The sequence below is a fragment of the Pundamilia nyererei genome, unplaced genomic scaffold, assembly GCF_000239375.1.
Source record: "Pundamilia nyererei isolate P.nyererei 1_Seehausen unplaced genomic scaffold, PunNye1.0 scaffold00119, whole genome shotgun sequence".
Taxonomy (NCBI): Eukaryota; Metazoa; Chordata; class Actinopteri; order Cichliformes; family Cichlidae; genus Pundamilia; species Pundamilia nyererei.
The window spans coordinates 2,030,442-2,051,446 of NW_005187520.1; the positions used below are offsets into that span (position 1 = coordinate 2,030,442).

At 40.9% G+C, this 21,005-nt stretch overlaps 3 protein-coding genes across 6 annotated transcripts in view; 2 read left to right on the plus strand and 1 right to left on the minus strand.

The window, feature by feature from the left end:
- Window positions 1-2,505, plus strand: part of LOC102214158 (F-box only protein 15-like) — an 8,600-nt gene extending 6,095 nt beyond the window's left edge. For both annotated transcript variants that reach the window (XM_005742327.2, XM_013913184.1), the window contains exons 6-10: window positions 145-268; window positions 371-453; window positions 633-778; window positions 1,250-1,368; window positions 1,994-2,505. In XM_005742327.2, the coding sequence (XP_005742384.1) occupies window positions 145-268; window positions 371-453; window positions 633-778; window positions 1,250-1,368; window positions 1,994-2,266 (745 nt within the window). In that variant the 3' untranslated portion in view covers window positions 2,267-2,505. The remainder of the gene's footprint in view (window positions 1-144; window positions 269-370; window positions 454-632; window positions 779-1,249; window positions 1,369-1,993) is intronic.
- Window positions 2,506-7,390: 4,885 nt separating this feature from the next.
- Window positions 7,391-13,830, minus strand: LOC102214434 (pyrin-like). 2 transcript variants are annotated; one of them, XM_013913185.1, is made up of 4 exons: window positions 13,744-13,830; window positions 10,989-11,250; window positions 10,100-10,382; window positions 7,391-9,971 (listed from the first exon to the last, which is right to left on the minus strand). In XM_013913185.1, the coding sequence occupies exons 3-4, from the start codon at window positions 10,371-10,373 to the stop codon at window positions 8,908-8,910; spliced, it is 1,338 nt and encodes a 445-aa protein (XP_013768639.1). In that variant the 5' UTR covers window positions 10,374-10,382; window positions 10,989-11,250; window positions 13,744-13,830; the 3' UTR covers window positions 7,391-8,907. The 2 variants fall into 2 exon arrangements, with proteins under 2 accessions (XP_013768639.1, XP_005742385.1); XM_005742328.1 differs by lacking the exon at window positions 10,989-11,250.
- A 1,448-nt stretch (window positions 13,831-15,278) lies between these two features.
- LOC102214725 (tetraspanin-8-like) overlaps window positions 15,279-21,005 on the plus strand; it is a 12,080-nt gene continuing 6,353 nt past the window's right edge. The window contains exons 1-2 of one of the 2 annotated variants that reach the window (XM_005742330.2): window positions 15,279-15,297; window positions 16,463-16,570. In XM_005742330.2, coding sequence (XP_005742387.1) covers window positions 16,514-16,570 — 57 coding nt within the window. In that variant the 5' untranslated portion in view covers window positions 15,279-15,297; window positions 16,463-16,513. Of the gene's footprint in view, window positions 15,298-15,332; window positions 15,387-16,462; window positions 16,571-21,005 lie in introns of those variants that run through there. The other variant, XM_005742329.2, reaches the window with a different exon arrangement.

Here is a 21,005-nt window from a genome sequence, read left to right on the forward strand (position 1 = left end):
AAAAAAAAAAAAAAATTATCTGGTAGTATGAAGCCCTCACTCTGGGCCTTTAATACTTTTATGTCATTTGTCAAATTCATTCATCCTTTTGAATTCTGTCAGTAATTAAATTTGATGGTCAGGTGTGCTCTCCTCCTCCTCCAGGCTGGCCTGGCGCTCTCTGATTTTAAACCTGGATATGAGGACCCATCCGTATGAGCTCACTGGCAAAGACGGACAGATCAGGCTTGCGTGTCTGTCGCCGGGAGTCGTCATCGGCTTCTGGAGGGTAAATATTTAACAAAACTCTTTAAAGGAACCAAAACGTTTCTGTGGCTCTGGAGTTTTAAATAAAATGAATTATAAAAGTAAAAGAAGATTCTGTGTGTAGGGTCGGGGCAACATAGCCTTCATCATGATCAACCTGCACTTCCACAAGCTGGTGGAGAAGATTCTGCTGGGATCTCCAGTCTGGTAAGTTTAAGGAAGTGGTCCTGCTTTAAAACAGAGGCCAGCATCAGTAGCCTGGCTTTCCTGTGATGCCAAATAATATTAACAATAAATGGGCCGGATTTGTACGTCTGTCATCAGTTTAAGAGAAACTTTGTTTAATATTCAGTTTTGTGTTAATGCTCATTTGTCCCTTCCTGCAGCCCATATTCCGAACCTTTGGACCCGCCCCCCGTGGACGACCGTGACCCTAAATTTGGTCTCCACGGCTACACTCTGCACTTCGTCCTGCACAATACCAGGACCCAGATCATGTCGGGACACTTTTGCCAGCTCTCCTGCAGCACAAGTAATCACGGAGTAATGAGATTACATTCCCTGTTAAGCAGGGAGTCTTTCACAAAAGAGCAGATGTAACTTTTTGTTTTGTTTGTTTGTTTGTTTGTTTTTTAATTTAAAACGAGCCAAGAAACTGCACTTTAGACTCTGATCTTAGGATTTACACTCATTTCTGTTTCCTTACATTTGTGCTGCGTTGAGTTATACATTGACTTGTTCTTATAATGTCAGGTAAAGACTAGGGGTGGGCGCCATGGTGTGTGTGTGGGTGTGTGGGTGTGTGTGTGTGGGTGTGGTTTTTTTTTTTTTTTTTAAACAGCTGTTTTTCCACCGTATGTAACGACATCGGTAACTTCCATCCTATCACATGGAGCGCGGATGGTCACACTTGGTGGATTCACATTATGGAAACTCTACAATCAACAAACTGAGGAGTAAGTGAAAATTTTTAAATCGCCAACACTCTCTGGCCTGTGGTCAGTTCAACAGGGACTTGCTGAAATGAAGGTCATCAGCAGGACTAATGTGTCCCAGCACCGATCACTGTCTGGAAGCATCCGTGTGCCCTGGAAGTGGGAGAAGCTGGAAGGCTCGGTAGAGGTACAGCCGTCTGACACACATGACTCAGAGATTTATAGTGCTGTGCAGAGGTCTCAAGCTACCTCTCAACAAGGTGACATAGGATTTTAAAATGCCAGTGTGTATTTTTTATTTATTTATTTTTTAAGGCTTTATCTTCCATTTGTCCAGTTTGCTCTTTATTTTATTTTATTTTTTTAGAAACTCACTGCAAATCATGCTGAAAGACATTTTTTGGCTAACAGCTCTCTGGGAATCACCTTGGTGCAAAAATACAGTTTTATGTCAGTTTGTGTTGTGTGTTTGGCTAAAATGGTTTCCTTGCTGAGTTGGATGTAGACACAATACAGCTTCATCCTGTGAGCTTGAATGATTCACAGGTCGGTGTGAATTGCCCTAACAACGGAAAAACCTTATAATGCCAAATTACAAAGAAATGAGGGTTGGCTCAAGACTTCTGCACAGTACAGACAAAGAAACCAAATGTTTGAACTCGTGCAGACGTGTTTTACACATGTGATGTCTGAGTTTAAGCTGCAATTAAAGTGTGGTGTTGCGTGTGTTAACGTCGTTGTGTGATAGGTGGTGTGATGTTAGTGTGAATAACTTGGCGCGCCGTGACGTCTCGCTCTGACTCTGTCTTCAGAACTGCTGTGTCATGACGTTGACCCTGCTGGACGAGTTCCAGAAACCCTTCTGGTGCGTCAGCACCCCGGTTACCATCTCCGTGGTGAAGAAGTCGCAGTCGTTGGGCTACAGCGGCACCAACTTCCTGATGGTGTACCGCAGCTCTGAGGGGCAGGTGAAGATGAAACTGGTCCGGCTGAAAGAGCAGCAGCAGTTCTTCCTCGTCAGCCTCACGCTCTACGTCTCCATCCTCAAAGTCAACGCTCACTTCAGCACCAAGTACAAAAGCTGAACTGGTCCAGTTTCACATGTTTGTCTGTTTTGAATTAAAAGTTAAGTTTTTTTTATTTTAATTTCAGAGAAGAGATTCTGGTGTTAATTTTATTCATTGAGACTGTGTGTGCTTTTGTTCTGGCCTATGGTTTGACGCACAGTCATGTGACAGGATCTCATGTGTAGAATAAACTGCACATTTATTTCATTGGAATTGTGTTTTTGAGAAGCACTTTGCAGATTAAATATAATTTACATTAAAACCTTCTGTTGTTTGTCCCTTTATTTTATCCTAAATGACTGAAACTGGAAATTATGGATCCCAGTCAGTGGGAGAAAAGCATGGGGGGGGGGGGAAAACTCTGGACTGAGGACAGGTCGAGTTCAGCCAGATAATCCAGAGGTCATGTCTGAATCAGGCCAGCTCATCTTCCTTTTGCTTCAGACTTCTTTAAGAGCAATAGACTCAAAGGTTTAGCCAGTAAAGCCAGTCAGATGGATGAATGAGTGTAAATGTGTGAAGAACTCGCTAAAGATCCATACAAAAAGCTGGAGCTTCAGATGTGACATGCTCTCTGACCTCCACGTCTTCATCATTGACTGATTCTCATTGAAGGCTTCCCTCATCTTTGGGGAAGTGCAGTCAATCTGATCTTTATTTCCTCCCTCAGAGGTCAAAGGGTTGGTGTCAGCTGCATTTAAAGAACTGCAAAAGGCTCTTTCTGGTTTCACAGTCAGGCATGAGGCTTTCCATGCTTTAGCGTCAGCAGGTGCTCCTATCACATCTTCCTGCTTCCTCAGTTTAATGATCTTAGGAGGCAGAATGGAGTGTGCAGACAAACCCTCAGACTGAGGTCTGCAGTTCAAATAATTTGATGAAGCATGGCGTCTGTACGCCTCAGCAGCCCATCTGTGCAGCAGAGTTAACAACAGAAGGCTGACGAATTATTAATATTTTTAGTTTGATTCGCTCTTCAGTTCCTGATCTTACATGAGAGAAGAAAACTGAAGGAATAAGAGCGTACAACACAACTGCAGCAACTTAAAAGTCAAAATTGACTTTAAAAGAAAATTCAACAAAATAAAAGGGGTTTCCAGTTACATGTTTGGATAAATTTCCTGCAGACGTCTGAATTGAACTTTAGTCACACAACTCGCACGTGCTGTTACTGGACAAAAGGTGGCGCTGTTCTTAAACCACAGCTCAGCTGGGTTTTTAAACTGTCACACAATCCATGTAGATGTGTAAGAATAGAAAACTGGCTGTGTCAATTTAACAAGTTCAGAGTGTGAAACTTACAGTTTTCTATTTTCTCATTTTTAATGTAAATGCTTTTATTTTCGCAAAACTCAAGTTTTTATTTAATTAAAATATTTTTTTGCATCTCGTTTTGGTTAATGATAACTAGCCTGGTGTTAAACAACAAGCTGGGCTTAAACAATGAATACAGGACAGGAAGTGACTCATATGCATCATTAAATTACTTTTTGGTGAGCAACACTCGATGGTGTTAAATGGAGACCGCTTCGTTTTTGTTGGCAGACGTGAACTTAAAACATCGAAGCAGAAGTTGTAAAAACTCTTTGTGGACAGAGAGAGATGGAGGAGCTGTGAGACTTCACTTATAAACAAACGCTGCTCCAGAGCCCGTTTGTGTACACGAGAGAAAATAATGTACTAAAGCCGAGCTCTGTTTCACTGGCTGCTCAAAATACAGTTTCAGAGACAAGGTTTACCCGCCAAATAAACAAAATTCTCCCTGCATCACTCGATGCTCGTGCTGCAGTCTGCAGCTTGTTTTTCAGAGAGAAACAAAGCTGGAAGAGGCTAAAAAGTGAAAATGTTTCTGAGCTATCACGTGTAATTTAGAGAGTAGCTCTTTATGCAGGGGAAAGTTTAGAAGAATGATTTGTCACATCCACACAGACTCTGTGCAGGTCCAGCGAACTGCAGCACTCTTCATGGCTGTTTTCTCTCACAGGTGATGTGTTTGTTCAAGATGATGAGATATAGATACAACTCATCCAGAAAGTGTTTACAGAGCTTCAGTTTTTCTACATTTTGTTGTATTTAAACCGTATTTTTTATGTTTTATTTTTAATAAAAAGGACGCTCACGCAGACTTTTTTCCGTGTTGTCATTTTGGAGTATTGTCTGGAAAATATTGAGGTGAAATACGGCAAAATGTGGAACAACTGAAGCGCTGTGAGTAGTAGTGAAGGGAAACAGCCATGAAGAGTGCTGCAGTTTGTTAGACCTGATTTCTGTCCCATCACTGAAGTCTGCAGAGTTTTCAGACCTAACACAGAGCAGAGCACACACATGGTCAGTCTTAACGTTCAGCTGTTGTTTTAATGCAACATGAAGTCATTAAAAACATTCAGTGTTTGTTCATTTATGTTTACAACCTCTACTTTTTCAACCTTTTGTAAATACTTGAATCAGGACTAGTGAACTCTGTGTGTTTTCTGGGACTGAGTAGATTTTTAAAGTGACCTTTGAGTGACTCAAAAGTATCTGTAGGATTATTTTGTGTCTGTGTTACAGCCCTAGCAAGGCCTCCTCCTGAAGGTGCCTGTGTGGGCGTGTCCTACAATCTCTTCTGCCTGAGGTGCCACCTTTCTCTTTTACACAGCTGACTCACATCAGTAATTAAAGGTATTTAAGCCCAGGGAAAGGTGAGCTCTGGGCCAGAGTGCCATGTTAGTGGTTGCAGCTGGTGAGCTGTGTTTTTGCTGTTTACTGCTAGTGAGCTGCGTTTGGTGATTGTTTAGTCCTGCCAGTGTTTGGTGACTAAACTCTTTTTTTTTGACTTACTCTTCAGTTTATTGACCAACGCCTGAGTTTTGTTTTGTTTCTTTAAATGGTGATAGCGGCTTGACCGTCTCTTTTAGTTAGTATTTGATAGAAACTTTAATAAAACTCTTTAACCAGTTTGCCTCTGTCTCCTTTTTCTGACCCGGACACTTTTTGTTACTTCCCCTTCATCGCCTGGACCCTTTTAGGGGAACGTAACATCTGCACTAAATCATTGTGTGTGTTTATTAATAAGCTTAAAAAGTTTGGTGTTGTCTTCTATCTAAGGGCTGCGTGATTCCTTCTTGACAAGCAGAAATGTGAAAAACCTTCAGCTTTTATAGGCTCGAATAAAAACTTTAGATTTAAAATCAGCTTTAAAATCATCTCAGCTCTTTTTGAGAAATTTTCATCGGTGTCGTCCTGCTTCAGAACTACTAGAACGTCTTCAGCTCATCACGTGTCATTTCCTTCAGAGTGTTTGAAAGAAATAGTTTGTAATTTAATTTTCACATTAGTTAAAGTTTACAAGAAAATTCCAAAAGGTTGATTCTGTCCATATGGATGTAGCACAAGTCCATTAATCAAAGACTACTGATCAATGGCTATGAGTACCATTCACACAGTTGGGGAATGGCTGCAATCGCTTCATTGTAAGGTGGCGAAAGATGTACCAGAAGTCATGGCAGAGCCTCCGCCATGTTTAACACATGGCTGCAGACACTCACTGTTGGACCTCCCTCCTGGCCTCCTCCATACATACTGACAATAATGTGAGTCAAAAATTTCAAATATGTTTTCATGACTCCATCAGACCTACTGCCACTGATTTTCAGTCCAGTTCATATATAATTCAGCGAACCTCAGGTCAGAGTGAAGCGGCTTAAACAAACAAAAATAAATAATTCTTCTAAAATGGTCCAGTGTAAGGACTGGAAAGGCAGCTAATGTCTGACAAAAGAAGCTTTGAAAGACCTTCAAAAAGCTGAAGAACTACTGCTCGAAACCACTTTAAGGAATCAGTAGAAAGTCTGGCTCCTCGGACACAAATTATCAAGAGATGAGGGGTGGCTCAAGACTTTTGCACAGCACTGAATACCAAAAATGTGAGTCATCTGCTCAACAGTTGAAGCTTGACTCAAACTGGGTCATGCAGCAGGTGAACAACCCCAAGCAAAGCAGCTGATCTCCAACAGAATGACTGAAATGCTGCAGGACCCTCGAGCAATGCTGTGAACAAGAGGTCCAAAATTCCTTCACAGTGATGTGAGACGAGTCACAAAGGGAAACAGTTTCTGCAGGTAGTTACTGCTACAGCTACTGAATCATTGACTGTGGACTCAGTTTTCCACAGCACTGCAAAATCCTGTAAGAACAGATTTAATCAAAAATGCAAACGCAGCCCTGCTGAATGACTAAAAAGGATTGAAGTCTGCAGTTTGAAACACAAACCAGAGACTTGAATGTCAGTTTAGAGATAAAGTCTCAGATAATTGTGTTAAACTTTCTAATGAGCTTCACTTCAGCTCACACAGGGCTGGTGGGCCAGTAATGGCCGACGTCAAGGACTGCAGGGTGTTTTCATGAAAACGTGTCAGTAAGTCATGGTGGTTAACTGCAATACACAAGACCCAACAGTACTGCTTCCGGCATCTAATGATGAAACCACGCTGTATCCTCTGGTTGGTGTTTTCTGATTTTAGTGCTACTCAGTTTACTGAAACATTACATCAGGAAGTGCAGCACAGAGGCTCGTTAGCACAGCTGGTTCCTGTTGATTGAATCATCTATTGCTCCAGCTCAAAGCAGGTAGTTTTTGTTATTACTGTACAGTTTTATGTGTCCTGGTGATTAAGTTATTTTGTAATCAGCTGCCCATCGTGTCTTTATTACTTTAGGAAGTTTGCATACAGGTAACATATCAACGCAGTCACTGAAATGAAAATGAAATACAAAGGGACTCAAATACGAAGGGAAACTGCAGCAATTTTTTTTTTTTGGGGGGGGGGGTGCTGCTAATGTGGGACATAAAAAAAGACTGATGACATTATCCATCTTTATTAAAGTAAAATTCAGTGTGGATCTTTTCTAGTAAACAGTAAAGATGGCTTTCTTGAAGAAGAAGAAAAAAAATGTTTGAAAACAAATCATTTACACCAGGTGTGTCAAAAATAAGGCCCGGGGGCCAGATTAAACTTTTACTGGTCACAGCTTTTCCCTACTGATAAAGACCTCACCCACTGCCATTTGTACTCCAAATGAAATGACAGAACACTGCTGTTGTTGATTTTTTTAGCATTTATCAGAGAAAAATCTGTATTTAAAAAATTAAAAATCTGAATTTTAACAAAATCTTCACTTTTGAAATTACAGGAGAGTCTGGACAATGAGCTGCCAGATCTTCTGTAAATTTACAAATGTATTTATTCCATCTTAAATCAGCAAACTTGTTAAAATTTTATGTTTGACCATCTCTGATTTGAACAAAAAAATATTATCATCCAAAGTTTTACCGTATATAATGACCACAGAGAAACTTCAGAAACCTTTTTGTCATCCATCAACCCACTTTCATGTGATTTCAGAATGATTTTGTTAAATATGTGTGTCTTTTTTTAGACCACGGTCATTCAGATTTTAGGACTTTTTTCTGTTGCTCCTGTCGAGCAGAAGATGGAATGACCCAACAGCAATATTTCTTTATCATGCAGAAAAACTGAGGTGTACAGTTAAAACGGCACTTCTTTGCCTTATATTAAGATGTGTTGGTGTAACTGTGTAGTTACACTGACAGAAAGGTCAGTTTCACTGGTCTGATTCACTTAACATCAAAGTGGCTTATGACAAAAGGAGTCTGACATCCCTGCTCAAACACAGAAAGAAAAATGAAAGTAACCACTAAGTGAGTGGTGGCATTGCACAGTGGACTAGGAAAAATGTCTCTATGAAACACCATCAGAATAAGCATGAGGAACAAGAAGGTGACACTGAAGAAAAATGTTATGGATGAACTGGACAGTCATGATATTTCCTGTAATAATGTATTTAAACTAGTGTAGTGCCATTTTAAAGGTTTCTATATTCTTTGATACTATCAGTGGGAAAATTGAAACCATGTCTGCTCCATTTTGCAAAAAGAGGGCATTAGAAAGTATGAGATCGCGGATGGTGAAAGACACGCCTTTGTGAGACCACAGAGTCTAAATGTAGAAAAACCACACCTGCATTTAAATGAGTTTTTCTCCTGCTAGCTGCATGCAAAGTTAGAATGGTTGCCGTCGCAGTTTGGATCCCCCCACTCGACATGCAAGTAAAACATGATCTGCTGGAGGGAGGAGATGTTTGAAAAATGACTGTCTGTGTGTTAAATAAGACCCTGAAGGCTGAAAACCAGTCTCTCTCTGATTGTGCGGGAAGGTTTTTCTTCTCTAGAGTTTAGACCAAACCCTGAACTTTTAGAGTAAAATATGACACCGAACCTCATGTGCAGTGCTCACCGGCATAGTCTTAAATAAGCTCAGGCCAAAGTTACCTGTTCAACCATGTAACTGAATGCCAAGAATAAATCTGTCAGGGAACACCGTACTGAGCGTAAAACTGTGGCCCTTCTGTGACACCTTCCACAAGATCACAACTAACAACACACAAATCTAAGTTTGAAGGCTGTAAAACTGATGATAAAATACACTCCCATCGGGTTAACAGTGAACCACTCAAATGTTGGCTGAGGGTTTGGTGTGATAAGTCTGTCACAGTCATCTAGACCTTTTGTTTTCAGATGTCCACTTAGGGGTGATAAATAAATAAAGGTGGAGAAGCTGACGACTCTATGACGAGTCACACGCAGTTGTAAGGATGATTGATCAGATCTGACAGTTGCCGTAGACAGGACAGATGATGAGCGGAGTGGAGTTTTGGCCACCATGAAGAGTCCCGGGGCTGAAGAAAGGGCGGAGTTTCTCTTTGAAGGAGCAGTCAGTGTAGCAATGAATGAGTTGTGCGGATTCAGCATTATAAAAAGAGACCGAATGATTCTCATAATCCACAAACACTCCCACTTTCTTTGGCTGAGAGTCCACACTGAGATGGACACGTGAGGCTTTGTACTCTCCTGCCCTTAAACATATTATCCAGAAGCCGTTCTTGGGGCTCACAAACATTGATCCCTTCCTATTTATTGACTCTTTAACGACACCTAAATCCCAGGAGGTTTTCTCCTTAACCTGAACTTCATAGTAAAAGCTTTCTGAAGAGAAGCTCTGATTTCCCACAACATTAATAGCACGGTCAAATCTTTCTGGGTTGTTTAGGAGAGTTTGTGTTATGTCACCACAGCGAACTTGCTTCCCGTCCTCAGACAGGATGAGGTTGGGATGTGCTGTGTCTGGATCCAGTGTCACATCCACTGCAAACTGCCGGAGCCTGTTCAGCTCAGTCACAGCGAGAAACATCTCCATGTCTTTGCTGAGTTTTTCCTTCAGCTGAGTCACAGTTTCTTTGTAAGATGGCTGGGGGAACCTGGCTTCTGTCAGCATCTCATTTGTGAACGAGAAGCTTGGCAGGAAGTCACGTTGGTCTTTGGTAAGCTGCTCCACCTCTGCGCTCCTCTTGGTCAGCTCAGAGATTTCCTGCTCTAGCTGCTGGATTAATCCTTCAGCCTGTTTCTGTGTCATTTTCTGCTTTTCATCAATCTCTCCGATGATTTTATCCAGACTGCTCTGGACAGAGGCCACCAGCGCTTCAAACGCCCTCCTGCTGTCTGAGGTCTGTCGCTCTGCAGACTTCCTGCTGAGCTCTGCTGTGCGTCTGACTTCACAGATCTTCATCTGCTTCTCCTTGATCCTCAGATCAATTTGGGCTTTCATCTCCCTCAGTTTGGCCCTCCTTGTCTCATCATCACGTGGGAGCGCTGCAGAGATCTTGTGGTCTAAAACAAGCCAAAACAGGAAAAGCTGTAAACAACTTTTTTATTGAGGATTTTTCTCGAGCTGAATTAAATGCAATCATTCATGCAACTAATGTGAACCTTTATTTTTCAGCTCTTCATATTTTTACCTTCATTTGACTGGTTTGACAAATCCTGAACCAGATCATTTCTGTTTATCTTCCTTAAGATATTCATGGTTTCTTGCACAGCTCCTGGACAGCGGTATTTTTGCACCATCAGATCGATCGTATCCAACCTGTCCGCTCCTTCCAGTCGGGCCTCTGGGATGGCTGGAAAACCGTTTTCCATATCCCCCTCCTTCAGGAACCACTTAAAGTTCTTGAACTGTTCAGCTGTCAGACGCTCAAGAGTGCGCCAAAGAGTTTCTTTAGTAGACGTCATTGTGGCTTCCTGATAAACCAAAAAGCAGAAATAGACGGGATGTTTGTGTTATTCTTGTATGAATATGAGCATTACGCTGCTGTGATAAAAGCTTCTTCTTGTGAATTTGTCTGCTCGCATACTTTAAATAAATATTAGAGCAATATTAAAGTGCAGTTAAGACCTAAAATGATTCAGTTTGCTTTGATTATGTCCTAAGTTTAACTTTTGCAGTGTTGATAGCCTTCTGGATTCTTAACAAACGCAGCAGTGACACCAGATCACCGGATGCAAACTCAGTGTTTTTAGTCCTTTTCTCGTTTTAGGGGTCAATCACTGTGCTGCTGTGTGTGTTTTTGTTCACTCCACACGAGTGAACATTTACAGCCATGCATAGACTAATTTGATTGAAATTTCCACTAAATGTAGGAAAAATTGCTGTATAAATCAGGTAAATGAGCAAACGTTTGGGTGTTTTCTTCTAAAGAAAAGAAGACAATCATCTGTGTCGGGCTCTGTGAGACGAGTCCTGACATGCTGAGTCTCAGAGAATCCAGATTATGTTACAGTTCCTTACATTTTTCTTTAATGCTCCACTGAAATGAATCATTACATTAAATATTTAAGTCTTCTTACCACTTCCAACGTGCCCAGAGAAAGTCACCACAGCTTGCTTTCCTTCCCTGCTTCTTACACGTCACATTCACAGCCTGAAAAATGTCAGTATGACATCACTCCGGACTGTCCTATGAGCTGCGCTTCATTTAAACGGTAACTCAGGTTGTTACACCCCACGTGTAAGACGTGTACGGGCAGACCAGACTGCACTATAAGAGTGCAGGAACAGGAAGGACAGCATGTGAGCACATGGGGAACACCTAAATCCAGCAGATATTTCCTAAAAATAAGAAAACACTCAGTGAGAAGACAAAGAATGAAACATTTAATATTTCATTAAAGAATAAAGCTTAAAATGACCCCCAGTTCTTTTGACAACGTATATAATCTCCAGCCAAACTTTGAAGAATAGTTAGACGGACCTTCAGCAAAAGGGAGAAGGTCAGGGTGGATGGAGGGTTCAGAAGACCATTGTCTAAATGATGGGAAAAACAAAACTGGCAGAGAAAAACCAGCAACGACTCAGAGACTCGAGAAGGCAAAGAAGTGGAGAGCTGATCCAGAGCGGTTCAAGGATTTTTCAAACATCCCAGTTTTATTTTAAATGCTCACATTATTTTCTTTACACACAGAAACATGTCGCACATGTCCCGTGAATCTCTCCAGTTCCTTCAGATTCAATGGCCTTCTGGTACGGACCTTGGTCTTCAGTTCACCTCACACATTTTCAGTGGGAGTGAGGGCTTTGTGGAGGTCAGCCAGTAACGTTCACAGTATTCCCACCAGCGTGGTTCAATGTTGGGACGCTCTACTTCGGGTTGTACTTCTCTCGCTTTTCTCTTTAAAAACAACATAAGCTGCGTCTCTGTGACCAAAGAGCTCCAGTTTGAGCTCATCTGAGTAACGTACTCACTTCTAGCATGAATAATCTGTCTCCAGGTTGTCCTTAGCACACTTTAGTCTCTTCTGCAAAAGTGGAGTTTTTCTTGGTCTGCGACCTCACAGTTAATTCCTGTGCAGAGTCTGAGTGATTGTTTTCATTAGCTAACTCCCTCACGAGTGTCTGGGCAGTTGCTCTGAAGTCTTTAGATGTCTCTCACTTGTTTTCTTTCCAGGGTCTTTAAATTTTTTTTGCATCCTACATCTGCCAGGCTTGTTCTGTACTGTGTGGCTCTCTTTGAATGACACTTCTCACTCCAGTTCCTGACACTTAGATATCAATCTCCTCCTGTATGAGCATCTATTCTTTTAATTCAAGTCTAAACTGACGTCTTTTGTTTTAGCATTGATGCCTTCTTAGTAACAGCTCAAACCCTCGTGTAATTTTTTTTTATTTTAAAAGAATCCTCAGCAGGGGTGGATCTAGAGAAATTTTCTTAGGGTGGCAAAATCAAAGCCTTTTTTCCCCCAAACACATATGTAGGTGTTTACATATGGTTAAAATGATTCAAATGCAGCAAGTATACACGTTTTTTCTAAAAATATAGTCTAATTCAATTATTTTCTGTAGCCCACATAATTAAACACTTTAGTTACATAAAAAATGTGAGTTTTGATTTTATGTACTGTATAGCCTGTATAATAAATAAATATGTAGCCCAATAAGTATAAAATCCAGAAAGCTACACAACATGGGGCGGTTCATTTACAAACACAAGTTCAACTTCAGTTTCACTGTTTTTTGTTAGAAAACAATCAAATTGTTACATACTTAAATTACACAAAATGTCAGAAATCTGCACTGTCACGAACAAAAATTTACACTTAATTTTTCATGATTTGTTGGATTAACCCACTGAGGTCCAAAATATAACTGGCCATTGTTGAGGCGACTTGATTTTACATTTGTATTTCACCCTCAAATTGTTTTCATTTTATTTTTTCCCCTTGCCTTATTTGGTTTCATTCTTTGCAGCTCAACCTCACGACTTATCACACCAAATTTAGTTGTTTTTTCATTGAAATACTTAGTATTACTGATCTGAAATCACACAGGAAATTTAAAATCCTGGTAGTATTTTTCTACTGTAAAAAAAACAACCCCCAGACATGTTGAGTCAGTTATTATTTTTATAACTTGAAATGCAAATATAAATTGTAAATTTTGAAAACTTATGCACACATTTTGTAAAAATATACAACTATTTATCTAAAAATGTGTGCTTTTGTGACATTCCCTCAGGGGACATTCGTTAGTCCCCTCACTGACACACAAAACAAAACAGCGACTACACGACAGACTAACTATACTAACTTCACACTAAACGTCACAAATCTCCCACATCTAAAAACTGTCTCTCTCTCTCACTCGCTCACTCGGGCTCTCTCCTTTACTGTCACTCCCAAAACTCTCCCCTCCCTCTTCCGAAACAACCAAATCCTACATGACTTTAAAAAAAATTTGGTCGACATGGTACATTTTTCCACCGATAGGAAAGAAGTGCCTTTTTTTCTTTTCTTTACTGTTTTCGAGCCGTCTTTAGAAAACGCTTTAAATAAACACACACACACACACACACACACACACACACACACACACAAAACTGTGTTTAGAAAAAAAGCATGGCTTATATATATTTAACATAACTTCATAACTTTAATTACTGGCTTGTAATTAAAATTTAAAAAGTGTATACTTTGAAGTCCGAACTTTCACTATGAGCTGAAAAACCGAGTCAACGTGGCTGCAGCTTGTTGCTGCGTCAGCTTACATCAGTCATGTGATTTGGAGGTGCAGCTTGTCCGTGGACCACAGAGGGTTAATAACACTCACCTTCATTCCATTTCCAGAGTGTAACATCCAACCACCTGTGCGAACTCTGAAATCCCCATGGTGTTGTTCAGAATGTGCTCTGGCACAATCATAAGCATTGCTTACTACTGAAAAAAAGAAGAAAAAAAAAACCGGTCTGCGCGATGGGCTGAACCATTTGTTAATGGTGGAGGGGGGTTACACTATGCAATATATTCAGTTTTAGCATTTATATTCACTGTTAACTGTAACTACGGTCAAAGTGTTAATGCTATCTTATTTTAATAAACAACACTGTTATATGCAAAACTAGGGTGGCACTTGGGATGGTAAGAGATCATTTTGGGGTGGCACTTACCCCATGCCACCCTTCTAGATCAGCCCCTGATACTCAGAACCTTCAGAAACAATGACCAGACACATGCTACGGCTGTTAGCAGTCAAACACCTGCCTGACTGCTGCCTCACCGGTGTGAGGGTATCTGTGAGCTCACAGACAGTGAAGGGGAAGCTGCAGTTACACAGGTGTGCACTCACTCTGCTGTATTTTCATACAGCTGCCGTTAGATGGCGACTTAAAAGCACATTTTACTGACAGAACTTCTCAACAACTATGTTTAGTTTTTATTTAATTCATTCATACTCTATAAGATCAAAATAGGCTAATGATTCACTACACATTGAATGCCCTTCTTCTAAAGGAATCAGCTGGTTTGATAAAGACTTTAAATATGTTTCGACTGTTGGTGTTTTCATTCTAACACCAACAGTATATACAAATATATGCAAAGTATCTGTTTGCATATATTGAGGAAATTCTTTATTTTTGTGTGTGTGTGGGGGGGGTTCAGTATGTATAGTTATAGTAGTTTATATTATAGTAATATAAAGCGAAAGTGATTGTAGTTAGTTAATTTTTACACTGTCTGCTGGAAATTAATACCAGTCTGAGAGGCCATTAGTTTATCGTTTTCTTCCATTTTCCACTGCTTCCTTTAGGGGTCACTACCGCGGATCATCTGCCTCCATCTCACCCTGTTGCCAGAATCTTACCCTCTGCATGAACCTCTTCTGGGGTCTTCCTTTTTTCCTCCTGCCTGACAGCTTCATCCTCATCATCCTTTGCCAAGTATATCTACTATCCCTCATCAACACATGTTCAAACCATGTCAGCCTCACCTCTCTAACTGCTGAAACAGTGACCATGAGGCGGTTTTATCCCAAGTCTCCATTTTTTTGTTTTCATTCTACTTTTAACTTAACCTGATGTTTGGTAAAAGCCCAAACAGGTGCTGAAAATTAAAGGTGAGCTGGGAATGATTTGGACTTTTTAAATTACACTAAAAGGTTAAAATAGTTGTGATGATAATATGTGTAATAATCTACTGACACATAAGGTGGCTGATTCTGAGATGAGTGAGAAAATAAGTTGTACCTCTGTGTGTGGGTGTTAGGTCAAAACCAGAGGGAAAGACTCACTAGGGTAGAACAGAAAATCCAACAGTGACTGGAGAAATCCTGGAGGGGTAATCGGGTACAAGGAGGCAGGTGCACTGATTGGGAAACTGGGAACAGGTGAGGAGTGAAAGCCTGGGGAATAGAGTGGACCTGGGAGAGGCCTGAGTGAGTGAGTGAGTGAATAAATGACAGAACGGAAACAGAAGGTAATGTGAATGATTAATCTGCCATCTGCTGGTTTACACTGAGGTGTAATTTGCAGCTCGCTGCTTTGATCTCATTTATTGTCAGATGTGTGATAGAGGAACCAGGAGGAACACTATGCACAAATTCGGGCACACAAACAAATGAAACAAGAACCTGAAATAATTTTACTTTTCAGTGTGGTGGCCTGCTGTCTTCAACTATGTATAAAAGAACCGGGGTCTAAATTGTGGTTTGGTGATCTGATTTTACCCTGAAACCAGGCTCCGCTGATGGGGAAATGACTTTGTGAGGGTTCAGGAGTTTATGTTTGAGTGAAAATGTACCAAGCAGCCTCTAAGCTTGGTAAAATGTGGAAACTCCAGAGAAGCTAGGTTGTCGCTTTCCTTACCCACCCACCTAAAAAGAAAAAAAAAGTCCTGCAGCTGGAATCAGAAACACCCACTGTATTATCCCTGCAACTGAAAGCCACCTAATCAGGATTTTCTGGCTTTTGTTACAGGTTATTTAAGACTAAAGAACCTTCTCATGCTTAAACGAATCCCATTAATCTTGCTGGAATTTTGGCTTAGTGGCTTCTTCTTGGGTAAGGTCAGATTTATATTGCTGGTTTTGCTGATGTCGGGCAGAAGATCATTCAGATCATCTGATGCTGCTTTACAAGTATAAAACTGATCCAGATGGATGTGAATGTTTGAACACATCTATCCATACAACAGCAGTTGACTTATCAGAAGTCAGAACTTACAGATGAAGTGAAACAGTTTGTTTATCCTCCTTTATCCTAGTTGTTGAAGTATCATTCAGATTCTCGTCTCAGCGGAGCAGTGAGTTTAAACATGAGCTCTTTCCATATGTTGATCTTAATTTTATCTGATTATAGTAAACTGGTGGGGGAAAAAACGAGGGAATCCTGCAGGGAAAATGAAAATATAAAAAAAAAAAAAAGAGGAAAAGAGAGAGGAGATGTGGAAGCAGGAGGAGGAGGGTGCAGTGAGGGACACACCCTGAATGAGTGGAAACAGTAGAGCAGGCTCGTGTGTTTACTGATCTGACAGACTGTGTGTTCACTGTGCAGGAAGCTCGAGTCCTCTGAAGCAGGCGGTCGACGTGAATCGAGGGAAAAACCATGGCTGTTAACAAGTGTATCAAATACCTTCTCTTCTTCTTCAACCTTCTTTTTTGGGTGAGTATTTAAGACAACTTGAGTTCTTACAGTTTATTCACAGGTGATGGATTGGGCAGGTGTTTGCAGGTGGCGTCTGAGTTTTTGAGGCTGTTCAACAGATTTCAACTGAGTCTGATTTAAAAGTTTGCAAACCTGCCGGTTTTATTTGATTTGTGTTTGAAGCATTCAGTTTGTTTAATTTGGGCCTCGTCCCTAAATCAGTTTGACAACTGGCACAGTAGGTGTGGCATGCTGGTTTAGGAAGCTGTGATGCAACTTTCAATACTAAAGTTATTATTTATCTATTTATTTATTTCCAATATATTTCTACTTTTTCTAACTTGATTAAGATTTTTCTTAAATTTGGTCTCTTTAACCCCCAGTCTTTCCCTTTTCTGCATTCTTTGTGTGTCCTGACCTCCCTCTGTTTTTCCATCAATTGAGTAAAACGGGTTGTATCAGATTTTTCTGGCTTCACAAACAGGTATTTGTTCAGTTTCTGGGCATGGCTGTCCCCTCCGCCCCTGAGTTGAGCAATTCAGCATGATGGCGCTCCCTGGATGTTTTTGTTTTTTTGTTTGTTTTTAAACATCGCTGTGTGTAGGTCTTTGGAGGTTCACTGAAGTCTTTCTAAAAAGCACTGTTTGCATATTTTCTAAGCAATGTTTGCTCCATCCCACAGATTCTGTGCTGCTAGGAGCCCAACATGTAGCTTGACTGAGTAATTTTTGTTGTTGCTCAACACCAACCTGGTGGTGGCAGGAAACATACATTATCTCTTTTTTTTGTAGGCGGAACAATGGAAGGCCTTTATCAGCTTTGGAGCTGAAGTATTTGAGTTGCCGCTCCCACTAAAAACTTTAAAGACTTTAAGAGCACGTATTTGTGCAAGGCAAGAGTTTGTTTTCCCCGTCAGAGCCAAAACTACAAACGCTGGTGTGCTGGAAACGTAAATCTTAGTCTGACTTCACATGTAATTGTGAAGTTTTTCCCCAACAAGCGAATTGTGCTGTTAGACAATGAGAACAGCACAAATAACCATAATTTTTCAACCATGACGTGATCAAGATTTACAAAACAGACTTTTTCTTCAGCATCACCATGCAGATAAACCCAGCAGTAAACTGTTCACAGAAGTCTGGTCAAAAACTCAGGTTTCCTATAAACGTTTTCAGGCCTCGAAGTCTTTTTGAAACCACAGCTGTCACCACCTGGTGGCCTTCAGAGAGAATCCAGATCTAAAAAACTTCTTCAGTGACTTCAATGGCTAAGCCATGTTTTTATTTTTTAAACTGGTCTTTGTTTGACAATGAAAGCCAAGGCTGTTGACAATTTAATTTTATCATCAGTTTGAAGATCAGGCAGATTAAACTGTGTGAAATAAATGACTGCAAGTCTTATTGTCTTCTGAGTCACTTCAGGTGTGTCAGCAGACCGTAGTTTCAGTGAAATCTGTGGGTTTTTAGATTATGGTGTAAGATGATGAACACTGCTCATAAAGCTGGCTTCATATGCTGTACATGATCTGCACTTGTATCCGTCTGGCCAGCCCGTTCTCACTCCCGGGGCGTACCATACCGAGGTTTTGTTGCGTCCCGCGGTGTTCCTGAGGAACGCAAAGGTTGTCTTCCGCGTTCTTATGGTACGCGTCGGGTTGTGGGTGAAATCCAGTGGAAGGACAGTCCCGTGGTAATACACGTTCCAGCCCTATTCTTAACCTTAACCAGCACAGAAATGACATAAAATTGTGTTTTCCAAAGCGTTTTTAAGAAAATGAACGAACATGTGTAGATTGAGTCCAAGCGGTTCTTGTGTTTTCTCATTTTTACAATCTCGTCATTTAGGAACGTGTTGGGTATCCGAAAGCGTAAAATGTTGGCGATTTGTCACCTAGCGTAAAATATTACGCGTAAGGAGTAAGAACGTGTTGGTCTGGCCGAGTGGCCCAGTTATGAAGTCATTTCTGTCGTTACAGCCTGACGAGTCGGATACGTCATTGTCTTTGGAGCACAGCCAGTCAGAACAAGCAGAAGCATGTTATCATGTTCATCTCGTGTGTGTGTGTGTGTGTGTGTGTGTGTTTGCTCGCAGGTTTAAACATTATTCGGTCATAAACTCATGCATGTAGCTTCTGGCATTTTGTAATCCTCATCAAGCAGTGCGTCCTGTTTGAAAGGTTTCCTCCTGCAGCCTGCTGTGGTTATTTTCAGGTCTTCTCTCAGATTCCCAGAACTGAAGTCAAATCGATCCCAACTTAATTACAGCCACTCAGCGGACGTGATGTGTTTACCTAATGATGGTGGCGAGGGTTGAGCAGGCCTCTTATTTTCTGTGGAGCTCGTTTAATGCTGGTTTTCATATTGTGCTCTGCTGAGAAACATCAAAGAAAGATCCTCTTTCACCACCTATCTGCTCAAACACGACTCCGCCTTGTCCTTCAAGGAACTTTTAAGGTCTTTCTGTACAGCACTCAGCCACAGAAACCACTGCAGACCAGCCCTCAGGAAGCATTACTGCAGCACTCAGCACCGACCAGAGGCACAGAGCCGAGTGGCATTAGTGTTGAGCTTTATCAATGTTTTATGTATTTTTCATAACAAAGAGGACGCTTGTATACATTATTATTAAAGCAGCTGTCAGTAAACCTGCTGCTAGAACTGAATATTTCAAAGGAAATCTAATAAGCCAGCCGTGGATAATGGTGAAGTGAGGCACAGATATGGTACCACAAAATGGGTGACCACTCTCCTTTGGGTTTTTTTTTTTCCATCTTATAGATTGAATAAGGTAAAAAAAATGATTAGATGATGATGAGATTTAGAACATCCTGAATGACCACAGAGACGAACTAGAGGAAGATCCAAATGCAAAATGGCCACACAGCTGGCTCTCCCCTGGGATCTGTGTCTGTGAGGCCTGTTTTGTGTCCTTCCTCTATTATCCTTGCCACCAATCCAGCTGATTCTCTGTGAGCACTTTCTGAATTTAATTTAATTGAGTTCAGAGACAACATTTGTACAAATCAGTCCAAGTGTCACCTTTTGTTGGGATGTTTGAACAAGTAAAAAAGAGGAACTGTACTGTGTCATTTTAAAATGTTGCTTCCTTGTTTATGTGAAGAGCTTCATTATTTCCTGAATAATAATAATAATAAAAAACTTAAATAACTGGAAGTTTGGGTGGGTTACCATCGGGTATGACTTGACAGTCCACTTGAAGCAGTGTCTCGGAGACCTCACTGAGGGAGGCGTTTACAGTTTCGGTGGTCACATGGCATTGCAAAGCTCTGTGGTTACTAGTAGCCACACTGCAGTGTGTGTGTGTTGTGAAATGACGATGAGTCTCCAACTGTGAATCAGTGCTAAGGAATTAACCACCCTCATTCCTTGCTTTTGGGAACATGCCCAATCATGACGTACTCACTGGTTTTACTCCTGATTTAACCATCTAAATTCTTTTAGTCGGAGTCGATTAAATACCAAACGATTACTGTAGACTAAATCTAAAGTGTAGAAGTCTGTCATGTTTTTACTGATGAGTTGCTCCACATGGTTTATTCTTCTTGTCTTTGACATTGAGAAATGTGTTCACATGTCTCTCTTCTCTTCCTCCCACGCGTTGACATTTTGTCATGCTTTTATGAGAAACAACTTCTGATTTGCGGACTTCCAAATTCCTCTCACCTTTCTGCGTAACATAATTACTCTGGGTGGATCTTGTTTGTCTAGAATATGTTTGACTCGTTTTTCTTCAGTGACAAAAATGTCAGTACATAGATCCAGCACGTATCAATTTGATATGATACCGACGTTTGTATTTGTTTTTTCTATAATATTCAGCACTAATAGTCTGAGGTCAAGATTAACCTGTGTGCATGCGCCCTGTCACTGGGATCTCTAATCTTAATCTTTGTTGGGTTTTTCCCGTTGTGGTGGAGTAATGGTAAATAATTAACAGGCAACGTTACCCTTGAAAGGCACTTAAAGGTTAAGTTGTGCATGTCGTGAAATTACTCATAAAAAGGACAAAACTGTGTGACGACAACAACACGTGAACAGACTTCAGTGGTTTCCCATTACATTAACAGAGCTAAGAGGGCCCCACGTGTCTGCCTCTGTGGGTTGTGGTTAAAAAGGTTTTAAATCAGAATCTGAGTACTTTATTAATCCCTGAGGAAATCGTGTGGTAAATGTGAGAAAGAATAAGTTGGGATGAATTCCTGACGTAGTTTATAGTTCATATAGGCTTCGGCCTTTATTTCCGCTGCTCCCTGGGGCGGGTTCGTCTCTGATAGCATGTTGCTCTGCAGGTTTTCTCCTAACAGAAAGTCTCTCTGTGTGTATGTGCTGTGATGATGCCCTGCAACCGTCGCCAACGCCTCCCAAAGAAAACAATGACTTTGTTTGGGTGTGTTGTTCCACTGATAAAGCAGGTGAAACACTCCTGTGCTGCA